A 25,476-nucleotide genomic window follows, 5' to 3' on the forward strand; every position below is an offset into this window, starting at 1 on the left:
TGATGCAAACGTTGCTCAAGGATAGGCTGGACATGCACATGGTGGGCACGTCATGCGTGGAGCTGGCTGGAGCCAGGGGTCAGACTAGATGGCCCAGGAGGCCCCTTCTGACTCGCTCTGTTTCTATGTGCTTTAAAAGAATGCAAAACTGAAGGTGCGAGAGTGAGTGAGTGAGAGAAAGAGAGAGAATCATAGAAACATAAAATAGTAGAGTTGGAACGGGCCATGAAGGCCATCGAGTCCAACCCCCTACTGTTGCAGGACACCAAGTTACACCATCCCACTCAGAGGGCTGCCCAGTTTCTCCTTGAATGTCTCCAGTGTGGGAGAGCCCAGTACCTCTCCAGGCAGCTGGTTCCATTGTCCCATTACTCTGACAGTGAGGAAGCTTTTCCTGCTGTCCAGCCTGAACCTGGGTTGTCGCAATTGGAGTTAATTATTCCGTGTCCCACATTCTGGCATCAGCAAGAAGAGATCTTGACCTTCCCCTTTGTGACAGCCTTGGAGGTACTTCTAGAGGGATATCATGTCATTTTTGTTACCCTCCTCTGGACCTGCATCCTAATTTACCTGCATCTTTCTTAAAATTTGGTGCCCAGAACTGGACACAGTATTCCAGGGGAGCTCTGAGGAGTATAAGAGGAACTCCTCCTCCTCATGATTTTGAAGTAATACTTCCTTTAATGCATCTCAAAATAGCTTCTGCCCTTTTGGCGGCTGCATTTCATTGGTGGCTCATGTTTAGCCTATTGTCCATAAGTACTCCGAGGTTTTTTTCTAGAGAAAGAAGAATCAGAAAGCTCACAGAGCATTACTTTTAGGTTGGAAACAAGCCCAGGCAATTTGGGCTCTGAAATTCCAGGAGAAGCTTGGACTGGAGAGATGTTCAAAAGCATTTCTAGACAACAGAGCTGTAGGCTCACCCACTGGGCATGTTTAGCTGCTTGCACCAACTCACCTTCCTTCTGTCCTTCCAGGCAGCAACAATAACCTGGAGTGTCTGGAAGATGGACTGTGGTCTTTCCCCGAGGCTCTCTGTGAACTGATGTGCCAGGCCCCTCCAGAGGTCCCCAACGCAGAGCTCCAAACTGCCCGCTGCCGGGAAGCCAAGCACAAAGTGGGCTCTTTCTGCAAGTACAAATGTAAACCGGGCTACTACATCCCAGGAGCTTCCCGCAAGGCACGGAAGTAAGTGCGGCCAGCACAGCCTCTTCTGTGGGAGGCTTCTGGGGAGGCATGGGACATACCGGTCAGAATGGCCTTCCCAACGCTGGTGCCCTCCAGGGGTGTCAGACTGCAACTCCTATCAGCCCCAGCCACCATATCTGACAGGGCTGCAGTCCAAGACCCCTCGAGGTCATCAGCCAGGGGAGGCCAGGTTGAGTTGGAAAGACCCAGGGACAAGCCACTACCTGGCTGTGAAGCTCACCGCTTAGCTTTGGCCCTGCAGCCATCCCTGTGTCACAGGGTTGTTGGGGAGAGAGAAAAGGGATGGGGGAGCCATGGTATGCCCCTCTGAATTCCTTCACAGAAAAGTGAGAGTTACTGGTCTAAGCTAAATCCATTGACCCTTCCTAGTTTGTCTTCTCCATAGTCCTGGGAGCGGAGGGCTGAAGCAGGCCCGAGGTTGCTCAGTGGCCATCACGGCTGGCCAGATGTCTGGATGCGGTTATTCTGTCTCCTCAAAACTGCGGGCATTCCTGACCAGTGACTAGCTGGGGCTCATGGGAGTTCAAGTCCCCAGTGCTGGGAGGGAGCGAGGTTGGGGAGGGCTGCACTAACCAGGGCCGCACCCCAGCACTTAGTCCTGCTGTGATTCTCAGTGTTTTGGTGTTCATTCCTAGTTCTTTCCGAGAGTCAAACTATGCCAGCAGATCAGTCTCTGTCAGTTCAGACAACCAAGGACTGCAAAATCGATAGGGATTCTTCAGGGTCTCAAGAAAGCTTTTCTGCCTCCCATGACCTGATTGTGTAGCTGAGGATGCTAGGAATTGAACCTGGAGCTTTCTGATTGCAAAACATTTCCTCTGATGTTGAATTAGGGCCTGGCTTCCCAAGGTGTAAAATTAGTTCATGTTAGAGAAATGAACTGAAGGTCTACCTGGGCTCTGCAGGCAGAAACGCATATGATGAGATGCTCCCCACGCTCTCTCTGTGTGTGTCCCTGCACACAGAAAGCTAGCCTGTCAGGGAGAACATTCCTGACCTAGCCTTTTCCCGGTGTGCTAGTTTTCTACATGAGGGGTTCATATATTTAATTGCCATGGTGGAAACTTCCTGGCCCCACTGTCTGAAACGGCACAAGCCAGACCCACATGCACCTCCTACATCTGGGTTTAGGAGAACAAGACAATAGAAGGACTGGAGAGGACTGGCACTACAGGGATGCTCTGAGTGGGAGATCCAGGCATAAAGAATAGCAAGGGAAAGGATTGGAGCTGTTAAAGGGGACGGATTTACGCATCTAATGCCAGGATTCTTAAATATAAAAGCCTCAGGACACACGGAGAAATCCTTTTTGTGCCACCTGGGTTTTCCAGTGGAGTTTGCATGAGAATAGATCACACCTCCGGCAATTTGGTACCTACTTCTTTATGGGAGACATAGGCTGTTAAGTTCCTTCACTTGTTCTGCATCTCTAAGCCCTTTCATTCAGGAACTGGCTCTTGTGCTTACAGGCCTCCCTTTGGAAAATCCCCTCTTTGATAGGCGACCTGGGGAGTCCTCTTTGAACCTCGGTGGGAAAAGTTTACTGGTATCCTACATTTTATGACTCCGTGCAAGGAGGGGAAAGAAGCCCCGCCACATCAAAAATGTCCATTGGCTGCAAAGCCTTGGAGACTCTGGAGCGACTGCTTTTCAAAGCGAGGGGTGGGGACTTGTGCCTTTAGAACTGCACAAATAATGACTGTTTTCACTGGGAGACCACATGACCTAAAGATCCACAAACCTGATCCATAAGCAATGGAGGTGTGAAGATCTGATGCAAAGGTAACTTGGAAAAACAGGACAGATGGCAGGCCACTTTTTAAATAAATAAACTCTCTCTCATTCTCTCTCTCTCTCTCTCTTTCAAAGGAGGGCCTTTAAGATGCAGTGTGCAAAAGACGGGACTTGGCTTGGAGGAGCCTGCATCCCCGTCACTTGCGAACCTCCACCCTCCAAATTCCATGGGCTGTACCAATGCACCAATGATTTTCAGTTCAACAGCGAGTGCAGAATCAACTGCGAAGAGGATGACGCTCAATCAGTGAGTCCCAAGACAGGAACTGTACATGGTTTAGCAGCAGTGTGCGGATGTTTATGTTTCCATTTAATCCAACCCTTTATTTAGATTGTGTTACAAGGCTTTATCTAGATTCTTACCTTACTGTTAGCACTGACAGGGTCAGTGTTACATTCTGAGCTTCACAGAGAGCCCAGATAGGGCTGTTGTTTCCAGTTATTTGCAAAGTTGTGTCTGACCCATCGCGACCCCATGGACAACATTCCTCCAGGCTCTCCTGTCCTCCACCATCCCTGGGAATCCACCCAAGCTTGCATTCACCGCCCCAGTGAGCCCATCCAGCCACCTCATCCTCTGCCATCCCCTTCTTCTTTTGCCCTCGATTGTTCCCAGCATCAGGGTTGTAGCAGCGTATAAATCCATTAACTGAATAAATGACAGTAGTAGAATAAATGCTTGGCATGTCAAAGGTCCAGGGTCCAGTCATCTCCAGGTGGGACTGAGAAAGACCCGGAGAACGGCTGTCTGAATGGTAGACCATGCCCGGTGCAACTTGCCCATTATCTGAATCAATTTATGAGTGACTCATAAATTCCTGTGAGCTTGTTGCTGTTGTTGTCTCCAACTTGTGGCAAGACTATGAATGAAAGACTTCCAAAGGTCTCACCCATGGCAGCCCTGCTTAGCTCTTGTAAATCCCAGGCTCCTTTATGGAGTCAATCCAACTAATCCACACAATGCCAATGTCTAAAGGAGCTTTCCCATTGTTGTGACCCCCAAGGTCAATGGGAACCCATGCTGTTGTCTCATGTGACAACTGCTACTTGCGTCTTTTCTTCTATGTCTACTCGCACAGATAGGTGCAGAAAGCATGGTTGGCCCAGGAAACTCTTTTAAGAGGTTTGCCTGGCAGTGTTGGGTGCTTATCTGTCCTAAGACTGTCCCCACCGCCGCCACCTACACACACAGTAGACGGGTACAGAAGATTCTCTTACAGATAGGAAAGAGAGAGAAAATACAGGAATAGGAATAGAGAGGTGGTGATACCTAGACTTTAAAAGTGGGACCCACAGCGAAATGTGGCAGGGTCCAGCCATCCAGAGATGCACTTTCCAGGGAATTCCATTCCCCTGCACCCCGAGAGGCAGTTCTCCACACCTTAGCAGTCTTTCAGCAATCCACATCCACTTCATGAAGTACATTTCTTCCCACTCACACCATCTTTACAACTGGTTTCTGCAATTTTGCAGTTCTGCAAATCTCGCAGTTCTCTCCCGGCCCTGTGGACTTGACACTGGAAATACATCCCTTTGCTCTTTGGGGTCTGTTTTGTCTACTTAAATATCTGCGAATGAACATTCAGTATTGTAGGATTAATCCCACCCACCTGCTGGATTAGACAAAAGGTCTATCCGGTCCAGTCTGCTCTACAAGCGTTAATCATATCTCATATCTACATACTAGTCTAGCACATCTGGTCGGCTCCAGGCTAGGAATCAGTTCCCCCACAATACCCAGCCAGAACATTTTGGGCGACCCTCAAGCAAGGTATGAAAGCTGTGGAAATCCCCACTGGGTCCAACCAAATAACTCTGGGAGGGTCACAACCAAGGCTCTCCCTCCAGTGTCTGTACATCCCTATTGTCCTAAAATACACTGTGTCCAGATGTGCAGGTTCCACTGAGCCATCCTGACTGTGCCGATGGGTGAATTTCCTGCCCTTCCATCATGGGACGCACCCCACCCTCTTCCTCTGTTCTACCTCCTATGATATCCGTTCCGAGCCAGGCTGCCCAGAGTGGCACAGAGTACCAGACCCCCTGCGTATGTACCTATGAAACCAGTGACTGGCGCATTCTCTCCCCACACCTACAACCAGGAACCTGGCATGGGGTCTGTGTAAAGCTGTCGCAGATCAATCTACACCCGTCAGTTTTCAGCTCCACTGGGTTCTGCTCTGTCGGGCTCTGTCTGCTCCCCGGCCCACACCCTGGTGTGTTTTGGCGAAGGTGGCCTGCCCAGGGCTTGGGGGCTTTCTGGCTGCCTCTGAAGAAACCTGTTCATGTTGGGCTTTGAGATCAGTGGGGAAAACTCCCGCTGATGTATCAGGACTGTGCTTGTCACCAGCTTGAGGCTGTTTCAGGTCTGATGTCAGACTGGAAAGCTCTGTTACCCTCGTTCCAAGTGGGGAGTCTCCCCAAACCTGGGAAGCCATAAACACAGCAGAGTAGGAAAATCCAAAACCTCACACACCGTTCCTGATTTTACAGTGGCTGCACCCCTCCTTGCTGTGCAGAGGGTGGGTTTCTGGGAGGAATGACAGCAAATAAAAGCTCCGATTTTGGGAATGAAATAGATGGGCTCAAGGTGCATGGTCACCTACATAAACACACCTTCTTCCAAAAAGACACATAAAACACCACACGGCCCCAGCCTTGAATTAAGGCATCACTGGGTGACATTTTTTTTTAGCCTGCTCTTATATAGGGGAGACATTAGCTTGGCTGTGAGGCATTTATATCATGCAGTTGTTAACTTTATATGATATGTACCTTGGCACTCAAACTTGCACTTCAGTCTCACTGGCGTCCCTTTTTTCCCTGGCTAGCAAAGAGAGTTAAACCATTAAGGGGTTCTAATCGTCTTCTCTTTGGCAGAAGGAGGTGGCGTTGCAGCTCCGTGGACTTTGGTGGACCTTACGAGGGTGCGACCCTTAATAGCTTTGGTTAATAGGCTGCTGTGCTGCAGAGAATTTATTTCAGTGCTTTAGATGGATTCCTTCTCATAATGTTGCACTTTAGCAAATTGATATTGGAGCTGGAAGAATGTATGTTGATGAGGGGTTGGATTGAGACTTAGTCATCCGTAGAATACACCATTGACATCAGTGGAACTTAAGATAATCATGACTGATGTAATCCCTATTAAGTTCAACAGCTCTACTCTAAGTTTGGCTGGATGAATCCATCAATTTCTGTTTCTCCCAGTTTCTCATTTTTCCAGCTTCGGTTCAGTGTGTCCCAAACTTTGCTATTTATAATCAACAACAACATCTTACATGAAGTTTTTTTCATTTTTGTGTCCTCCCCCGCACCCAGAACCCTGGCATTTTCTATGTCGTGTTCTCTATCATATACATTTTTCATTGGAAAACTGTTGTGACATTCAGAAGACTGCAAGATGTGGAAGGCTAACCGTTTTGGTTTGCGTTGTGGGTTGAAAGAGCAAAATTATTTAACTGTGTTCAAATATACAGTGAATGATCCCCCCCACACACACACACACACAGATAATACCACACATGGACAGAAGAAAATTCTCTGGCAAGCTCAGTGCCATAGACTTTCTTCTGGGGTCGGGGGGAACGACACTTAGCCTGCCTTCATCCTGGGATGCAGGGACATGGCTAAGGTGTCCCAAGGACCAAGACAAGCTTTGATTTGTGCTGACAGGAGACCCAGCTTTCTTACCTGAAAAGCTTTTAGGTATTTCTGCAGACTTTCGAGATCCCAAGAGGCAGTCGCTCTCTCCCTCTTGTGCATGGCTGGCCATTTTGGCTTTGCCAATGATATCGCTCACAGCCCGAACATCAGAAATGCGAGGGTTTCTTCTGCCTCAGCCCTCTTTCTGCTTCCTCTTGCCAGGAGCATGGAAACAACGTGATTCATTGCCGGAAGGACGGCAGCTGGAGCGGCTCATTCCACCTCTGCAGAGGGATGCAGGGCCAATGCACCCTTCCCAGTCAACTGAACAGCGGTCTAAAGCTGCAGTGTCCGGATGGATATGGCATAGGTACTGTGCACAGGCTCTGGCAAAAGCTGAAGGACTTGTTGGGTTGGGAAAGATGGGGGAATGGCAGGGATTCCTTGGGGCCACTTTGCCCTGAGGTCTGAAACAAAAGAGTAAGTTCATCCATTTTTAGCACCATACCTCTTGAAAATGTATGATGTAGGACCATTATGTCAAGATGACTTGTGTTCCTGGCCCTCCTCTCCTCTCCTCTCCTCTCCTCTCCTCTCCTCTCCTCTCCTCTCCTCTCCCCCTCATAATAACGCTGGAAAGCAAAGTCATAGTATTGTAGAATCATAGAATAGTAGAGTTGGAAGGGGAGAGGAAGGTATTACCCTCCTAAGTTCCTTCAAGGAGGGCTCCCGGAGAAGGACCTCTGCCTCAGATCTCAAGGGGCGGTCAGGCACATAGGGAAGGAGGTGCTCCTTCAGGTATCCAGGACCCAAGCTGTTTAGGGCCTGATACGTCATCACCAGCACCTTAAACTGGGCTTCAATTGGCAGCCAGTGTAAAAGGTATAGGACGGTGTAGATGGTGATGCTACAGGGAACTGGTGCCACTGAATTGGTTCCACTTCAGCAATAGCTTGCCCTGACTCCCGTAGCAGGATGCACACTCAGGGAATCCTACCGAGTACTAACAACAAGAGCTGTTCAGCCATGGAACGTAGGCCTTAAGGTGAAGGGGTTTCTCCTTCACGAGAGAAATTTCGGCAGAGGCTGGACAGATGCCCTTCAGGGATGCTGCAGCAATGCCTTCCCCGACCCCAGGAGGTTGGACGGAGAGGTCTCCAGGACCCCTTCCAGTTCTGCACTAAGCTGCCCATACCCTAGTCAGACCCTTCAGTGCCCACAGCTCAGTGCTCTGGAAAGATCGCAAACCTCCAGGCTCCAGGCATTTCTCAGCACTTCCTGGAGATGCTGAGCTCTGGCCAGGGACCACGAGCTGCTGCTGCTGCTGCAGCCGCAAGCTGCTTTGTCCAGGGCTTTAGGAAACCCATTCGGCAGGGGACCACGGAGGGGAGAGGTTCAGACCAGGCTGTGCGCGTGTCCATGTGTGTGCCTTCCCCCTCCCCACGTCTCCCCCTCGCCTTATCTGTCCTTTTGAACTCCCTGGGACGCAACCCCCTCCCTCGCCGATCTCTCATTATACGCCATTGTGAGGCACCGGCAGTCGCTTCGCACCCATCCCGAGGGGGAGCAGGACGTGAACTGGATGAGCTCACCGCTCTGTAATGATGCCAATTATGGATCGTATATCAAAACAGTTCTGGCCCGCTCTTCTGCTGAAGTGTAAATTGCACTGCTGGGGAGCAGCGAGAGTGGCAGCATCCTTCGGCCTGATGATGTGCTTTACCCCTGGAGATGCAGTGACCTTTAGATACCTGCCGGGCCTTGCAGCATCGTTCAAGGGACGTGCTTCTTGTTTTTCAGAGGCAGCTGGGGGCGGGGCGGGGGTGGCGCAGGCATGTAGAATGCTGGCTCCCAATTTTGCAGTGGAGCTGCAGTGGAAACCATTCTTAACAACAGAGTCACACCAGGTGTTGTTTTGTTATCTGCTTTTCCCATGAGGGACATTTATAATTCTTATCTCATTTTACCCTCGTGGTAATGCTAGAAAGCACGGTCGTAGAATCATAGATTCAAAGATTCTAGATTCCTAGAATAGTAGAGTTGGAAGGGGCCATGAAGGCCATCCAGTCCAGCCCCCTGCTGTTGCAGGACACCAGGTCACGCCATCCCACTCAGAGGGCTGCCCAGTTTCTTTTTGAGTGTCTCCAGTATGGGCAAGCCCACCACCTCTCTAGGCAGGTGAGCACAATTAAGGTTGCAATCCTATATTCCTGCTTTCTGGATAATAGGCCCCATCAAATGGATTATGCTGTGACCTGGTAAGCTTTATGGCTGAGGATCAACTTGACTCTGGGTCTTCCTTCTACCCAAGTTTCTGCCATGACCAAAGGTGTGGATGCAAGCTCTACCCACCTGCCCCCTTACGTCCACAGTTTGGTCCAAAAAAGCAGACCCATTAAGTTCTGATAAAAGCAGAAAATGAATGGAAACAAATGATAGACCTGTTCCTACTCCGAAGTAAGGCTTCCTGAGTTCAGTTGCATTTATTCCCTGGCAAGCACAGTTGGATTGCAGCTTTATGTTGCTACGCACTAGGTGAAGGTTTGGCCAGCCCATGCTGCAGGTTTCCAAATGATTAAAGGAAAGCCAAGGAGGAAGGAAGCCCAGATGAATGGATAGATATGAAGGGGACGGTTTTGCCACAGGGAGTGTGTACTTCACTGAGGCAAGGCGACTTTCCCAAAGGAAAGCACAATGCACATTAACATGTAAACAAAGATTTATTCAGTAGAATGCTAGTAATACTAATAATTCTTCCTATTGATGGTATGAACAGTAATTTTATCAATAGCAAAATTGCTCCCTCCAAAAACAAACCTGTATGTCAGTTTCGGTTGTTGTCATGTGCTGCCAAGTCATCCCTGACCCATGGCGACCCTATGAATGGAACCCCCCAAATTGTGCTCCCCATGGCAGCCCTGCTCAGCTCCAAGGCCGTGGCTTCCCTGATGGAGTCCATCCATCTCTTAGTTGGTCTTCCTTTCCTTCTAGCTTTGACTTTCCCTAGCATGATGGTCTTCTTCAAGGAGTCAGGCCGGCTCGTGATATGGTCAGTTTCAGAGGATAAATTGGTTCCTGAAAAAAGGATAAACTAGCTCTCAGAGAGGGCCATCGGGGAGGTGCCAGGCAAACCTCCAGTGGAACGGCTGCAACAATCAAGACAGCCGTCCTGAAAAAACCCTAAAACCCTTTTAGGCCGGAGATTGTATTGGACAAGACCTAATAGCCAACAGAAGGAGAAATTGCGCAGTGACGGACATTCTCCCCTCTTCATATCATGCCTATCTTCTACCCTCCGGGACTGAATCAGTAAGGCATATCTATATAGTACCTTCTGTCTACTTAATGGGATTCTGGTGTCAGAGAAAGTAGCTTCTTCCCGGAGAAAAAGAGTACAATGACAGCCACCAAACTCATTTTTGTACACCAAGAGGTCTGTCCATTTGGCTCATCCATTCAAGGATAACCGGAAGACTTTGGACTGCAATGACACACACCAGGCAAGGTGTGAGTTCTGAGCCAGAGGCAGACATTCCCTGCCTTTCTGCTCCCTTTTCCCAACACAGTTTAGAGTTCAGGGCCTCTTAACAACGTGTTTGTAGCAGCTGTGACACTGTGAGGGTCATTTCCCAGAGGGGGAAATGCAATGCAACATCACCCCGGGGCTTAAGAGATGTGCCTTGGAAAAGCTGTGAAATATCACTGCTGGACACCCTGGTGTATCTTAATAAGGAAGGGGGCTCCCGCAGAGCAGGAGCATTAGCTGGAATAAATGAGTGTTTCCCCCGCAAGCAATTGGACTGCACTGCTCGCATTGTATCTCATAGACAAAGGCCATGAACAAGGGGCTAATTCCACTTGAAACAGCTTGACCTCCAGCCCAAATAAAGCCATGCCCGAGGAGAACAGCTCCGTCTGTTTCTGGCCCACGTCACTTTTCCGTGTGTTCCTTCATGCATCTTTTCTGCCCCTTGTCCTGATTGACCTGCCATCTTTACTGCATCATATTTAGGGATACGTCCATTTAATATATTTTCCCATGAATTGCCAAGAGCTGGGCATATTTTGTCTCAGTGACACCCCTCTAAATATGCTTTATCCTAAAATGCCCCTTTTGCCAACTTGCTGTTTTATTGAGCCAGGCAATGGCACCACGGAATTCAGAGTGCCTTGAAATTCAGAGAGTAACTCTACTCCAATCCCAAGCATTACTAATTCTGCTTCATAAACTTTGGAGACGTGCAAAATCAAGCAGGGAATGACACCCCCCCCCACACACACACACACAAATGCGTATAATTCCAAGAGCTACAGCTCAGGTTGATTCACTCTGGAATACTGACTAAATGAAACCCTCAGGCACACCTTGTTCAAGCCCAGTCTGCTGCCTGACATGTTAACTTTCTATGTTTGGGGATTAGGTCTTTTTCGTAGGGAAGTTCATTCCAAGAGATGAGGCCTCTTTGCTCCTTGCATAGACTTATGACCTCACTGAGGATTAGGTCACTGCTGTGCTGTCCACATAAGAGGTTAGATAGCCTCTGAGCATGCCCAAGGCGGCAGGCATGGAAATGGGACACAAATAAGACTTTTCAAAAGTCTGTGGAACATTTTCCTTTATAAAGGGGAGCTCCGGAATGTTCTTTATGTTTCTTTGCTTATTTGGATCCTTTGCTTCTACTTTTCATTTACACAAAAGACACAAGGCATTCTCTCTCTCTCTCGCTCTCTCTCTCCCATCTATCTAATGTATATATCCCCCAGCCCTTTAGCCAGAAAGGTCTCAGATTGGTTTACCAAGACAATCCCTGCCCCCTGGTGTAGAGAGGAAGTTGAAGGTAGAAGAGGAGGAGGAAGACCCACAATGGGATAGATCAAGTCCATCCAGGATCGGCTGCAGCTTTGGGTTTAAAAAAACTGAGCAGGGCTGTCAAGGGTTGGAGGGTATTTGTTCATAGGGTCACTGTAGGTCAAAGAGGGCTGAATGGCACATAGAAACACACCAGTTGTTCCATGTGGATATGATGCTCGAGGGAAGGATGCAGCGGGAGGAGCGGGGATATGTTGACATCCTCTGCAATGCTCACATGTCCCCTTCCATCTTGCACAGAGAATGGTCACCCTGTGGCAGGGGACAAGGGTGACTCCGAGGTCGGCTGGTCAGGCTAGGCTCTGTGAGGGGCAATTTGCTTGACTTGTGTCCAGTCCTGTGAGGACACAAGTCTGCAGAGGAGCCCCCAAAAAGCGAGTGAGACGGGGGCCTGGGGAAGTGGGACAGAGCAAAGCGGATTGCAGTCAGGTGAAGGCCACATGGCAGCGAACAAGAGCAGTGGTCCCTTCAGGACCCTGGACAAGTCCCTGGGGAAGTAGGCCTCTTGGTGGCTGCTGGTTGAAATAACCCAGACTTCCCCAACTGGGTGCCCTCCAGATGCTTTTAGATGATAGCTCATAGCATTCCTGCCCATTGCCTCTGCTGCCTGGGGCTGATGGTGGTTGAAGCCCAAAACACCTGAAGGTCACCAGGTTTATGGAGCTTGCTAATGTCATTCAGTCTGATGGTCCATCCAGGGGTGTTTCCCCTCAGTGAAAGGCTCACAGCCTGGCCTTCCCCATCTCTCCATCACCTCTCACCGGACAACCTGGACATGCCTGGAAGGCTGGAGTCCTTGGGGGTCCTACTGAGGGCCCCTTGGTTTCTGGTGTTGCCTGGCTCCTGGATTCAGGATTTGGCACCTGGCTGCTGGATTGGGCGATTCTGCCAGTCCTTGATGGACAAGTTGCAGTTGGGCGAGGGTGTACCTGAAACGATGAAGGTGCTGAATGATTCACGAGTGACTTGCTCTTTTCCCTCTCCTTTTTTGCTTTCCAAAGGAGCCGAATGTACCATCTTGTGCCTCGACCATCACAGCGAGCCCGTTCTACTGCGTGCCAATGAAACCTTACAAGACATTCAGCACTGGATGAAACCTCCACGGGTTAAGGTCAGTCAAAGAGCAAATACAATTTGGTGGAGAAATGCGAGCTCCCCACCACCGTGCCTGAGGAGCACTTCCCATGTTCCATGCACCCAACTTGGCAAGGAAAGGGGGATACTGGGATCACAAATGAGAGTCCCGGCATTGGTAGACAGAGCTCTGATACCAGATGCTCTGAAGGACCCAAAGAGCCTGGGAATCTGATTCTTACAACATACAGGTCCCTCTGCCATCCTCCTACCTCTTTTACCATTTACCACTCTTGGAGTCCCAGCACTGGGCAAGTACCAGCCATGGTGGCTTTCCCAGTGACTGGGAGGAGGTATTCCGAAGTTGATACTGCCTGCTGAGAGTACATCTCTCTGGGAGGGGGGATCTTGAATCCCTTGCAGTCCCTAAAAGACCCTCATGGGCACCACTCAGCCTTCTTGTCCCTGTGGCCTTGCAGACAAATTGAAAAATATAATAGATGAATGCACAACCTTTTTGGTACATCTAGCTTGGCATGAGAGCTCTTGCCAGCCCTGGATTCTCTGATCACTTACATTTTGCCCAGGACAGGTGCGTGAGTTTCTTAGGGTTCACTTCCATACCTGAGCTTGCTTCAGAATGCTAAGTTTCTTTCAAGCATCTTCATGGCGATCTGGCTGTTCCGAAAATGGAAAGAAAGAACCCTGAACTGTGAGATATGTTTGGAAAGTACACCTCTGTCGTGGCCTCTTTCAGAGAATGAGAGGGAGGGGGTGAATGTCGGTGGCCCGCCGCAATAACAGACTCCCCCTTCCAGGCCTCCCGTCACTCCGCGTGTGTTTCAGCTCACTTTTTAGCCCAGCGCAGCACATAAAAACTTCCTTATCTCTGCATTGGAAGCTGGTTTCTCACCCTTTCTTTCCTGGACTGTAGGCTTTTAAGTGTTTTTTCTACTTCACTGTGAAAGAAAACCTCTGGCTTGAAAGTGTTGCAGCTCCTTCTCCCATGCTGTCCTCCTTTATTGATGCTGTCTCTTGGAGGCAGCCATAATGAATTTTATACCTGCATATCCCTGGAGGGCTCATTAGGTAGCCGGGGCAGCAGGGAAATAACTGGTAATAAAAATGGGAAAGGAAGCCAGGGCTGGGGGAGGGGAGGCCGGGGTGGAAGATGTATTCCAGGAATACAGACAAAAGCACTTGGGGACAACAGGTGGGAAGCAACTGCCTCCCGATTCAGGCTGGGAGGGATGCCTTGCAATGCCGGGCCTTTGTTTCAAAAGTGGCACATTGGACGCCGGTCCATAAAAGGGCTGAAGGCAGGCTCGTCGCACCGAGCGGTTTCAGGGATGTTGTTTTTGGCCTGGCTCTGTTCGCCCGGCTGCTGCCCCTGCAGCCACCAGTCAGCTTCATCAGGGGAGCCCCAGGTACAACACGTCCATGCAGGAAATGCACGATGCATGATTGTGGCATGCTGCTTCCAGAACCGGGGGCTGTACATCTCTGGTCCCTGGTGTGATGTCCTCGCCCCCTGCCAGAAGATGACTCCTGTAATCCTTACCATTTCCCATGCTTGCTGGGCTGAGGTGAAGTCCAAGGTTTCGGAGTGGCACTGAGTTTGGGGAGGTTTCTGGAGTCTAGGCTATGTCTCTGAACTGACCACGCGAGGTGGATATTGCATGTATGCCTAGGTTCCTAGGAGCCTCCACTTGGGCCATGGTGGAACCATTTCTGGACTGAGACGATCTTGCTCTGGTCCAGCTATGGCTCTTCTCATGTTCTTATCCATGGATGCGGAGAAGGCCTCACCATCCGTCAAATTCTTACTGATTAGAGATGTGACTAGATACATTTTGCATCCTCTTTGGATGGCAAAATGTTGGCGATGGATGAGTTGAATGGTGGCCCAGAGGAGACGAGTGAGAGCTTTTTGCAACATGCCCAAACGGCTTTGCCCAGGCTCTTACACATTGGTAGCCCACACACTTTTCCCTTGTCTTAGTACCCCATGTTTTGTGTAGAATTGCACCAGGATACGCACCATTTCCAGGAGCAAAATGCAATCGATCATTGAAAAGTGATCCTTGGTGGTGTGTGTGAAAGAGAGGAGGTTCAGGATGGGACAGACAGGTTCTGGACAGACAGAGGGAAGTACTTTACATTAGGGGTGGGTGAGAAAGGTGTCCAGTTTGTGTGCCAACACGAACTTATGGAATTTGCACTTGTGTGCCTAAACATGAACTGGAATGTGTTTTTACCATTGAAATTCATAACTGTGAAAGCGTGTAATGCAGTTCACAAAAGGAAAATGGAGCGGGCTGAGGCCTTCCACACTTGAACCTTAAGGAGGACACAATAATTGCCTATTTCCAATCCAAACAAAATCTGCACAGAATCAGTGCAGGTTTTTTTGTGCAAACTCTGATGCAGAAATAAGAAGGAATGAATGCAGAACTGGGGAGAGAGAAAGAGAAAGAGAGTGAACCTGGGTGCAGAGAGTCTGACAGATTCACTCATCCCTACTTTTCATGAAACCCTAGACAATGTATGGACTAGGCTGTGCTAGGATGCAGAGGTGAGTCTCGGATCCAGGCTTTCAAAGCAGAGGCAAGAAATTGATGGAGGGTGAGGCAAGGCAAGGCCAGAGGTCTGTCAAGGGCAGTGAAGATCCTTCAATGGAAGTTTTGAGACAAAGTTGCAAAATGCAAGTTCAGAGACAATGGGTCTTTGAATTTACATTATTCTGTGGCCAATCAGGAGCTGTCTTTCTTTCTTTCTTTCTTTCTTTCTTTCTTTCTTTCTTTCTTTCTCACCTTCTTAGAGGCTTCTGATTGAAGCATATGTAAGGAACTCAATGCTAGGCTAGCTAGGCCTTTGGTCCACCCAACACAGCTCCTCCTGAAACAGAGAGACCTGGATTCTCTTTCACTGATTCTCTTTCCCCTTTTTTCTCTTATCATGCACAGCAGGACGTGTGCCATGAGGTTGCTTGCAAATCTAGGTAGAGGAGAAAATCCTATTATGCAGAGGAATCCACTTCCAAAGGAAGGGTTGACTTTCACACCTTCTCTGGCTCAACCCCATCCCATCTCCCAAGCCTCTCTGGGGAAATATATTTCATCACCACTCTAATTTCATAGTAGTACTTCCATACGGAGAGATAAGGTAGTACTTCCTTGCTCCTTAGGGCTTCCTCTCAGGGAGAGAACCCCACAGCTGCATGGCACAGCGATGAGAAACAGAGCGGCGTGGAAGAGATGTTCAGGACTCCATGGCAGGTGTAAATGTGAAGGCAGCTGTGTGTGTCAGGGAGCTGAGAAAATGCAGGGCCCACGGAGACAACATCACAGGCCAGAAATGGATGGGAGCCATTTGCACTTCCACAGCCAGGATTCCCCGCTTGCTCCATGTCACACGTGTGATATACGATACGGCCGTTAGAGTTTTATGATGCCTTTTACCACCCGGCAAACCCTCGCTTTTCCTCAAATTGAAAACAGCTTCTCGTGGGTTTGAAGGGGACCAAATTTGCTTCCACAGAGTTTGCAACCTGGAGACTTTAGCTTTTGCTGCTGCTGCTGGTCGTGTTAGTATGGGGAACTGCTGTTTTCAGGGTTGACCCAAGACTTAAGCTTCAGAGCATCAAGTGATGCTCAGAAGAATGCATTTTGCATCCAGCAGGCTGAGATTTGATCTGAGGTGTAGAAAATAGTTTCTTACGATCCCAAAGCTGGTCAAGTTGTTTGGACAGCTGAAGCAAAGGATCCCAGAGCACCATCTCTCCTTCGCAACAAGTGTTGTGCTGCTCTTTCACAACACCCCAGTCCAACTCGCTGGGGCAGCACCCACTGCTGCCTGATGATAGGACTGGCTGTACACAATCTGGACAAACCTCACCCCATGAAACTTGCTGAGAGATGCACTTGGAACAGATGCTGTGCAAAGGCCTTTGGAAATTAAGTTCGGGGCTACAGGTTTGCCCAGCCCTGGAGCGCATCATGCTGCTAGGAGGCTCAATGGTCAGGTTCAAGATTCCTGTGCTTGCTAGGTCTGTCCTTTGTGAGGAAGCACAGTCCTCCTGCCCTGGGGATGCATCTGCTTGACTGTCATGAGCTGGTCCCTTCCCTTTTCTCTGGTTCCAAAATTCATAACAGTCCATTGAAAATGCAGTTGCCTTTTATGGGGTTGGCGCTCTAAACAGCCTTCTACCAAAGCTGAAAAGAGACACCTCTGCTCATGCAAAGAGCTGAATCCAGACTGGAAACTTCCTTGCAGTCCCTTCCTTTCTGTAAGGTTTCTGGCACCCCCCTCAAAGGGGCTCTCACTGCTGGAAAGCAAGATGGTGTGAATGGGAAAGCCCCTCAAATGGGAAAGCTGGTTTCTCCTGACACCTCTCTCACTGGGTCAAGGACTGGATCTCATTCCTGTTCCCCTCCCCTCCTGAAAGCCCTCCCTCCTTTTCCAAAAGAGGCTGATTCTCACCCTTGGCCTGAGAAACATCACTAGGAGCTGTTCAAGGAGCTTCAAAAGCCCTTTCCCTCACACACCCTGTTCCATCTCTTGTTCTTGTCTGATGACAACAACTCCTGGTGAACAGCCTGCAGTGTCCAAGAGACTGCCCCCCTCTCCAAACCTCTCAGGCCCTGGACCTGATATTCTTCAAATATCTGAAGGGTAGTCACACAAAAGTCTTTTCTGCCACACATGCAGGTCTAGGTGTGATATGCATGGGTCACAAAAGGGTAGGTTTCACTTGAGCACCAGGAGAAATTCTTCCATGGTAAGAACAGTTGGAAAATCCTAACCCTGACCTAAAGGGTTGGTGGGTTCTCAAAAATCCTAAAGAATTACTAATGTGTCAAGACTACCTCGCCAGGCATGAGACAGTGCTGAGTTCTTCCTTAGGAACTTTTACAAGCACGGAAGAATTTCCCTCTTCAAACAAACTGATCTTGATACATGTCGGGAGCCATATATTGGTCTTTTATTTTGTATATGGTTTTTGCAGCTGGCTTTTGTAAAATCCTCCTTATTGCAGAAGTGGTTTTCCTTCACTGAAGGTCTACAAGTCGTTCTACTGGAAATACTCTAACTCTGAGTTGCCTTCATTGAGCAAGATACCATGTCAGAAATCTTCTTTCTACCCTGTGATTCTTAGATGAAATCCTTAGCAAAACAGGTGCCTTCTCCTTTCCGCAGTTGGTGGAGATGTTGCCTGGAAATGCAGCTGCCGTTCTATTTGGGATGTTTTTGACCACATGTAAGAGGCCCTGCTGTCTTTCTCATCTCTTATCCACCCTCACTTTCCACATTTCCACCTTGTTTTGAACCTTGGTGTACAAAAATGGGACCACAGTTCCATGAAAGGAACAAAACTGAAGATAGTCATTAGATACCACACCAGTTCCTTGTCATGCTTCCGATCACCTTTATTACCCCATCTTCTTTCTTTGCAAATACTTAAGCAATTTGAGTTCTTCCATATTTTTCACCTCTCTTGCAAGGCAGGAAATAAGAGACAAAACCAGATGAAATCCATGTTGTTTTTTGCTTCTCGTGCCCTTCCAGGTTCCAGAGAGCTGTCGAGAACTTGCTAGGAACTTACCTGACCCCGCCACAGGGGCCCTTGCTTATTGCGGTCTCCCTCATCCACTGGACAAACAGTATTGGCCTCCTTCCTGAGCTAGCCCAGTTTTACCGAGACTCCTTCCCCTTCCATTTCACACAGACCAGTCCTGTTACAAGACAGGTGGAGTGATCCAAGTCCTGAGTAATAGTGGAAAATCCTAGTGCATCGGAAAGATAAACAGCACCGTGCAGATAATATAAAAGTCCTTTTTCTAGCACATGCCAGGTATGCCTCAAATGACCGAAAATGTAAAAACACATTGAGGTTCCCTTGCAGACGGATTAAATTAGCCCACGAATTAGCAGAGGGAAAGGGTAAATGAGTGTGTGTGTTCAGTCCTGCACATTTTTCATTAAAAGCAGTTGAGGCTGAGCCAATGCGGAATAAATGCCGTAATTGCCTTATCAATACATGGCTTGCTCCAATAATTCCCTGCCCCCTTGTGGAAGCAAATCTAGGGTGCAATGAAAAGTAGGGTTCGGAGACAGTTTTAGGTGACTGAAGGTAACAACCGCCAACACCCAAAGGTGTCTGCTGTGATCCTTCTCCCGGTCAAGGCAACTCTGGGCAAGATGGATCGATTGTCTGGTACACTGGAGTCCTGCATCTGCTTGTTTCATATTATTATTATTATTTTTTATTATTATAACATTTCTATGCCGCCCCTTGCCAAAGCCTCGGGGCAGCTTACAACACAATAAAATACATTGAAATACAATAGAACATAATAAATTACCATTAAATACAAAAATACAAAAAATACACTGAGTTACGAACATAATAATATAAAATTAAAATTAACAGTATAAAATAAGTAAATAAATAATATAGGAGGAGAAAAGAGAAGGAAGAAGAAAGTTGCCCTGGCCAGATCATATATTTTAACAATTAAAATGGTGTTTGCTGAACAGTCCAATGTTTCCTCTTCCATGCCTGCTTGGGAGATTTTTGAATGGACTTCCCAGAACTCCCACCTCTGTCCTGTGGATTTGCCCCCTTCAGGTCTCTCAGCAGCAGCCTAAATAGTTCTAGCTGGAGGATATGAACTGTTTTTCTTCTTCCACTTTATCTTGGTTGGTGCTCTTCTCCGTCTTTTCCATAACAACTGGAAACAGAGAGAAGAATTGGGAGGGCATATTTTATTGCAATGAAAATCTTTCAACTGGGAGACAGTGTTGAGTACATTTTTAAAATGTCCATGGTGTCCCCATGATGAAACTGCTGAAGGTTCACTTATGAAATGTTCCCACAAGATAAACAAAAAGATGACTCATGAGCTCCAGGCCACTATTCATTTCTTTGTTCCGTTTATATCCTGCCCTTCTGTCGCGATGGACAAATCCGCCTGTTATGCTTTCTAGAACTTCTGAAGCCTTTGAAGCACAAGTTCGCTCTGTCCTGTTCCTGGATTGCTTTGCAAAGTTGGAAGGACAATTTGGATGCAGTTTCTACAGCTGTCCACAAATGGCCTCTTAGTGCATTTCTGAACATGCATAGGATTGTGTTCTTAAACTCCAATCCCATGCTTGCTTACTCAGATATAAGCCAGTATTGCTGATGCCGACTCACCCACAGAGAAGCTCCGTTCACTCGAGGGGACTGAAACTTGGTCGGCTAATCAATTAATTGCATGAGGTTTGATCCAGGGTGACCTAGACAAGCTAGACCGCTGGGCTGTGAAACCAGAAGAATGAGATTCAACAGGGACTAATGCCAAGTTCTCTGCCAGGGGAGGGGGGATGCACTGATACAAGATGTGGAATACTTGGCTCAACAGCACTGACGAAGAAAAAGACCTTGGAGTTGTTGTAGAGAACAAGCTAAATATGAGCCAGCGATGCGATCCAGCTTCAAAAAAGAGTGAATGCTCTTTTAGGATGCAGAACGAGAAGTATCACTTCCAAAAGGAGAGAGGTGCCAGTTCCCCTTTAGTCAGGCCTCACCTAGAATCTTGTGTCTGGTTCTGGGCACCTGGATTCTGAAGAGGAGGACCGTGAGGAAGATGCAATGGGAGGGCAGAAGGGTCCAGGATAGGCAGAAGCCTTTGATGTCCCACCAAGATCACAGTCAGAAGTCTCCAAGGTTGACTGTGAGAGCAGGTGCATTTTGGAAGAGACAGGAGGGGAGGAGGGGGAGCCGTTGCCTTGCCCAGTCCCTGACCCCAGGGATGAAGCCTTGGGAGAGACAAGTGACCCAATCAGAGGGCTTGGGTGGGTCTCACCAGCTGCCTTTCTTCTTGACGATGCAGCCCACAGCATGAAAGCCGCCCCGAGGCTTCGGTGAATGGGGCGGCATAAAATTGTTTTAATAAATAAATAAATGAAAGAAAGGTCAGAATTGGGGAGACTGCCTAGGTTGGGCTCAACAGTCTTCTGCACATGAGCAGAAGCTCTTCATTCAGCTTGCTGGGGGGCTTTTGGAGTTGCAATGCCTTGTGAGTTGGGAAGTGCCAATACAGCTGGTGTTTTGGAGCCTACAGCAGGGAAGGAAGAGACAACAGCCGTCTCTGTTGTGAATTTCCCTTTCAGCTGCAGTTAACATTTATTGTACTTATATAAACTCTGAACACAATTGATTTATCACCACTTCTGCCCTTGGAGAAGGAGGCAGCTCCTCTTTTCATCCATCAAAATGTATCTTTATTGATTAAATGTGCATAAGGTGATGCCCTTAGCTATGCAGGCTGGGAAACGCTGGGAACTGTAGCTCTCTTCTTGGATTAAACATGCATGTGCTTGCACCATAACCTGATTTCTCATTGGCCAAATATATTGGCCAACTACAATGGACACCCCTAGTGATGCAGCGTCACTCACATCTCCGCAAACCTCTTCAGCAGCATTATTTTACCTGGTGGTCCCCATCACACCTTACCAGCTTTCACCTGTGCCTACTTGAAAAATCTGCAGAAGCCATTTGGAAAACCTACATGATCTCATGGAGGTCTCCCCAAAAGAAAAGCTTTTCTGATTTTCAAAGAAAAACCAGAAATTTACACCAGCTTTTCTGACATAAAATTTTCATTCTATGTGGGCAGACCCCCCCAAATATTCATACAGATGTGTCAAACAGATCCCGATGGCCTCATTTGCTCTTCCGCCCTACAAGGCTAATCCTACTACCCTGCATATGCAGCTTCCAGAAGTCCTGCAAATGGTCAGGGATCATGGGAGTTGTCAATGAGAACATCTGGAAGATACTGGGCTACCTACCCCTGCTGAAGGTTTGTCCTGTTCTCTTCTTGCCCCAAATCTTCCCACCAGGGCAGGACATCCAGTCATCCCCTCCATGGGCATTCTAGGTCTTTTTGCAGTGATACAGACACCCTCTTGAGGCCATGACCAAATTTCTCTCCCCTTTCCCACCCCCACTCCAATTTTCCACAATTCAGGCTGTTTCTCCCTGTCACGAGTGAAATATTAAACACGGCGCTTCGAGGGAACCTTAAATATTATTTTAATCTCATGCGTTCTGTTTTTGCAAGTGTCGGGACCAGCATTTCTTGTAAATACTTGGAGAGGCGCCAGATCCGGTGAACCTCTGGTGTTTTAGGAGAGAAACTAAATTTCTAGGGTGCAAGATGAGGAGCGGCCAGGAAAAGAAGAGGTGGGGGCAGGTGGGGGGAACCAAACCAGTAGTCAGCAGAATGGGCAAGCTTTCTCTGCACCGATCCCCCTCCTCAGTGCCTGTATTCTTCATTCCCTTCTTGTAGAATGTCGTCTGTACAGCCGAACTCAAGTGGTACCCGCATCCTGCCCTGATCCACTGCATCAAGGGTTGCGAGGTGAGCATTCCTGACCGAGCTGTCGCCCTACATGAGCCGACGGAGCTCCCCTGCACAGAGGGGAAACAGTCTGCCCGTTGCTGCATTTCTTCCTTCAGAACAAGTCACTGCAAGTATGAGGCCTTGTTCACCGTCGTAGCAGTGAACCCAGGGAGAGGAATCAACATCAGTGCTTGCTCAATGCAGTGCTTTTGATTTCCAGTGCGAAGGTTGCACAGTTGCATTGCGTAGGCAGGCAGTTCGTTAATGGCTGGAGATGCATCCTGGCCTAGAGCATTCTGGGAGAATTCTGCTTGACTCACGCCTGAACTGAGCCCTGCAAATCTGTCTATTTGATGCCACCACTAGCCCAAAAAGATTTTTCTTTCCCCAGCCTGATTCAGAATGTGGAGTCCATCACCAGCCTCCAAGAGAGGTCGTGTGCTCTTCCACACTGGAGACATTTGGGAGACAATTAGGCAGTTACCTGAGTGAGATGGTGTAACTAACATCTTGCACCAGCAGGGGGTTGGACTCGGTGGCGTTCTTGGCCCCTTCCAGCCCACCTATTCCTTGATGCTCCCAATGGCACCACTGAGTGTGTAACAAGGCTTGAAGGGTCCACCCATCCCTGTAAGCCCCATGACCTGTCCAGGTGTCCCTTCTGTGGGGTGGGGTGTCAGTAGATCATATGAAGCTCTGGAGAAACCTCCCATTCCCAGGCACTATGGAGTCCGGGGGGAAGGGGTTCTCCTACATTCCCAGAACTCCTTGGGCTTGGGGGGTGACTGAGCATTTATCAGTATGCAAAGCTCTACAGAGATTTGCAGGTCCAGTGTCCACATGACCTTTTGCCATGAGGAGTCCGCACTCCTCTTGAATGGTTTGCATCAGCCATCACTTTCATGGTAGACCAGGGACATCCTTCTGTGACTATGAAGAACCACGTTGGTCACTGGATTCTTCTCCCCTGCCCCCCCAGCACTTCTCAGTGCTGGAAGTGCTGGTATCTTACACCCTCCCTCCTAGCTCAACTTCCATGCCTCAGATGGTCCTTTTTCTGCCCAGATTACTTGCAGTCAGTGCTTTTGAAAGGCAAACATGGGACCAGCAAGTAAAAGCCAGTGTGGTGTAGTGGTTAAGAGCATGGGACTGGGACTCAAACAGTCTGGGTTCAAGTCCCCGCTCAGCCATGGAGCCAACTGGGTGACTCTGGGCCAGTCACAGACTCTCAGCCCAACCTACCTCACAGGGCTGTTTTTGTGGGGATAAGATGGAGGAGGAGAATGCTGTAAGCTGCCTTGAGCCCTTTGTAGGAAAAAGACAGGATAAAAATCAATCAATCAATCAATGGTCTCTCAGATAAGTAGGATCCAATCTTTCTGTCTTCCATGGGGATGGAAGTTGACAGATTGACACAGATTTAGCTCTCCCTTCATATAATGGATTTGATACCAATCTGGCTTTTTGCAGTTGCCATGAGGGGATCCCCGATTCAGCGGGTTTTTTCTGGCTAGCACGACCGCAGAATTTGATCGTCTGTCTGTATCAGCATGCTCTGCTTTCTGGGGCATGTATCATAACTCCCTCTGAGTCCCAGGGGCTTGGACCAACACAGTAATTTGGATCTGGGCCCAGAATGAAGCACCCTGGGAATAATCCAGTGCTGTTCTTAAAAAGAAAACCAATGGGTAGCCCTTATGACTGATGGCAGCCTTGGATTGGAATAAATCGGGGATGGTAAACATGCAAGTGTCGAGCAGATTGAGGTTCTCCAAAATGTTCCTCAAACTTTGCCCCATTGTTGTTTTGGGATTTTATTGATGTGCTTGCACTCATGTTTGTGCTTACGTTTATGTTTCGCATTGCCAAAGGTCTTCCTTCTGAACTCTATGAAGTATAGACCCAACCCTGTGAGCTCTTCCCACACAAGGCCTGGGAGATATAAGCAGAAGGCATTTCATGTTGTACCCAAAGGCTGTTTCATGTTGAAAACCTTAAATTCTTGAACACGTACTCAATTTCTCCGTAGCGGTTGTTAGCAGTATTATCTCTTCTCACTTCAGTTTGCGCTTACCTCATGCCTCACATGAGTTAAAATTACTCAGGTGTTTAAGCCCCTCCTTTAAATCAAAGTTTTCCAGCACACAGGAAGTGGAAGCTTTTAAAGTCGGGGAGGGGGGATCTTGAGATGGATGATTAAAAGTTGTCTCACTGCTCCATTAATAGGCCTGTGTTTACCCTTCGCACTTAACTCATCTCCTTGCAAATCGGTCCCTTGTGCTGGAACTGTGCATATCTCTGCACACACACAGGTGCTGTTTTGATTTGAGGTAGCCCCCCCCCCCCCCGCACTCCCTAGTATAGCTGCAAGATTGAATCAAGAAGCATCTCTTTCCTTCCTCCATGGCAGAAAGGGCTGCAAGTCTGATCAATGAATTAATTAAGGAGTGCCAGGAGCTGAACGATTTGCCCATGGCATTCAACGTATAGAGAAGTGCCCTGCAAAACTCAGACATGGAAAATCAGGTGCCCTTGCATGGATGTAAGCTTCCTTTGCACATACAAGACATCTGCTTCCTGGATATGGCACATGGGCAGTGAAAACTTTCCAACCCTGCAAGGGAGTGCACAGCAGCAGAGAAACTTAGGAGATCCCAAGCATTTCACAAATGTGTCCTTGAAATATTTATGAGCTTGACCTTGGCTAATCCTAAGGGAGAAGGAGCCAGACCTCCTGATTGTTCTTCCTGTCTCCCAAAGCTTTATTTTATCTATTTTTTGAAACACACACAAGCCGTGCTGTTAATTTGGAGATGAGCTGCAAACAAAACCATGGCTGCTTTGAGCTGCCCACTCCTTTTTCCAGAAGCAGTTTCTTCCATGAAAGGGCAGGGTGCGTCTCTGTTTAGAAAGAGGAGAACAGAAGGAGGGATGCAAGAAAGCCCTGTGAACTGTGAAATGACCAGGCATGGGCACGCACGGCCCATATGGATGCATTCAGAAGAGGAGGACGTCTGATGGAGCAGGCTTCCAATCCGACGTGCAACTCCTTGGAAGCTGAAGTCTCACTGAATCCAGTGGGCTTCCTCCAAGATTGGCAAATGTAGCCAGGGAGCTTTTTGGCCGTGGTTATGTAGCAGGGGACTTCTAGCTGCATCGTCATGTTCAGCACTCTTTCGATGACAGTGCTGGAAGCCACATGAGAAATGGCGAGTGGGTTTCTCTCAACCTTCAGCTGTCAATTGTGTGGTGGTGAGAATGTTGGACAGGACACCTGGGAGATCTGGGTTTGGGTCCCCACTCATCCTTGGAGCTTGGGATAAATTACTCACTCTCAGCTTAGCCAACCTCGCAGGGTGTTTGTGGTGAGGATAACATGGAACTAGCTTGGATTCCCTGCAAAAGGGGGTGGGGGGAGTGGGTTATAAATGCAACATGGTGATAGTGGAGATTCCAAATAAATAGGCATGGGTCTTTTTTGTTTTAGCT

The 25,476-nt window shown here is 48.4% G+C and overlaps 1 protein-coding gene across 2 annotated transcripts in view; it reads left to right on the forward strand.

Moving 5' to 3' along the window:
- PAPPA (pappalysin 1) overlaps positions 1–25,476 on the forward strand; it is a 140,218-nt gene that overhangs the window by 108,742 nt on the left and 6,000 nt on the right. For both annotated transcript variants that reach the window (XM_044440146.1, XM_044440147.1), the window contains 5 exons: positions 978–1,188; positions 3,079–3,250; positions 6,871–7,018; positions 12,520–12,629; positions 21,934–22,005. In XM_044440146.1, coding sequence (XP_044296081.1) covers positions 978–1,188; positions 3,079–3,250; positions 6,871–7,018; positions 12,520–12,629; positions 21,934–22,005 — 713 coding nt within the window. The remainder of the gene's footprint in view (positions 1–977; positions 1,189–3,078; positions 3,251–6,870; positions 7,019–12,519; positions 12,630–21,933; positions 22,006–25,476) is intronic.

Source organism: Varanus komodoensis, unplaced genomic scaffold, assembly GCF_004798865.1.
Source record: "Varanus komodoensis strain SLA01 unplaced genomic scaffold, ASM479886v1 scaffold36, whole genome shotgun sequence".
NCBI classification, from domain to species: Eukaryota; Metazoa; Chordata; class Lepidosauria; order Squamata; family Varanidae; genus Varanus; species Varanus komodoensis.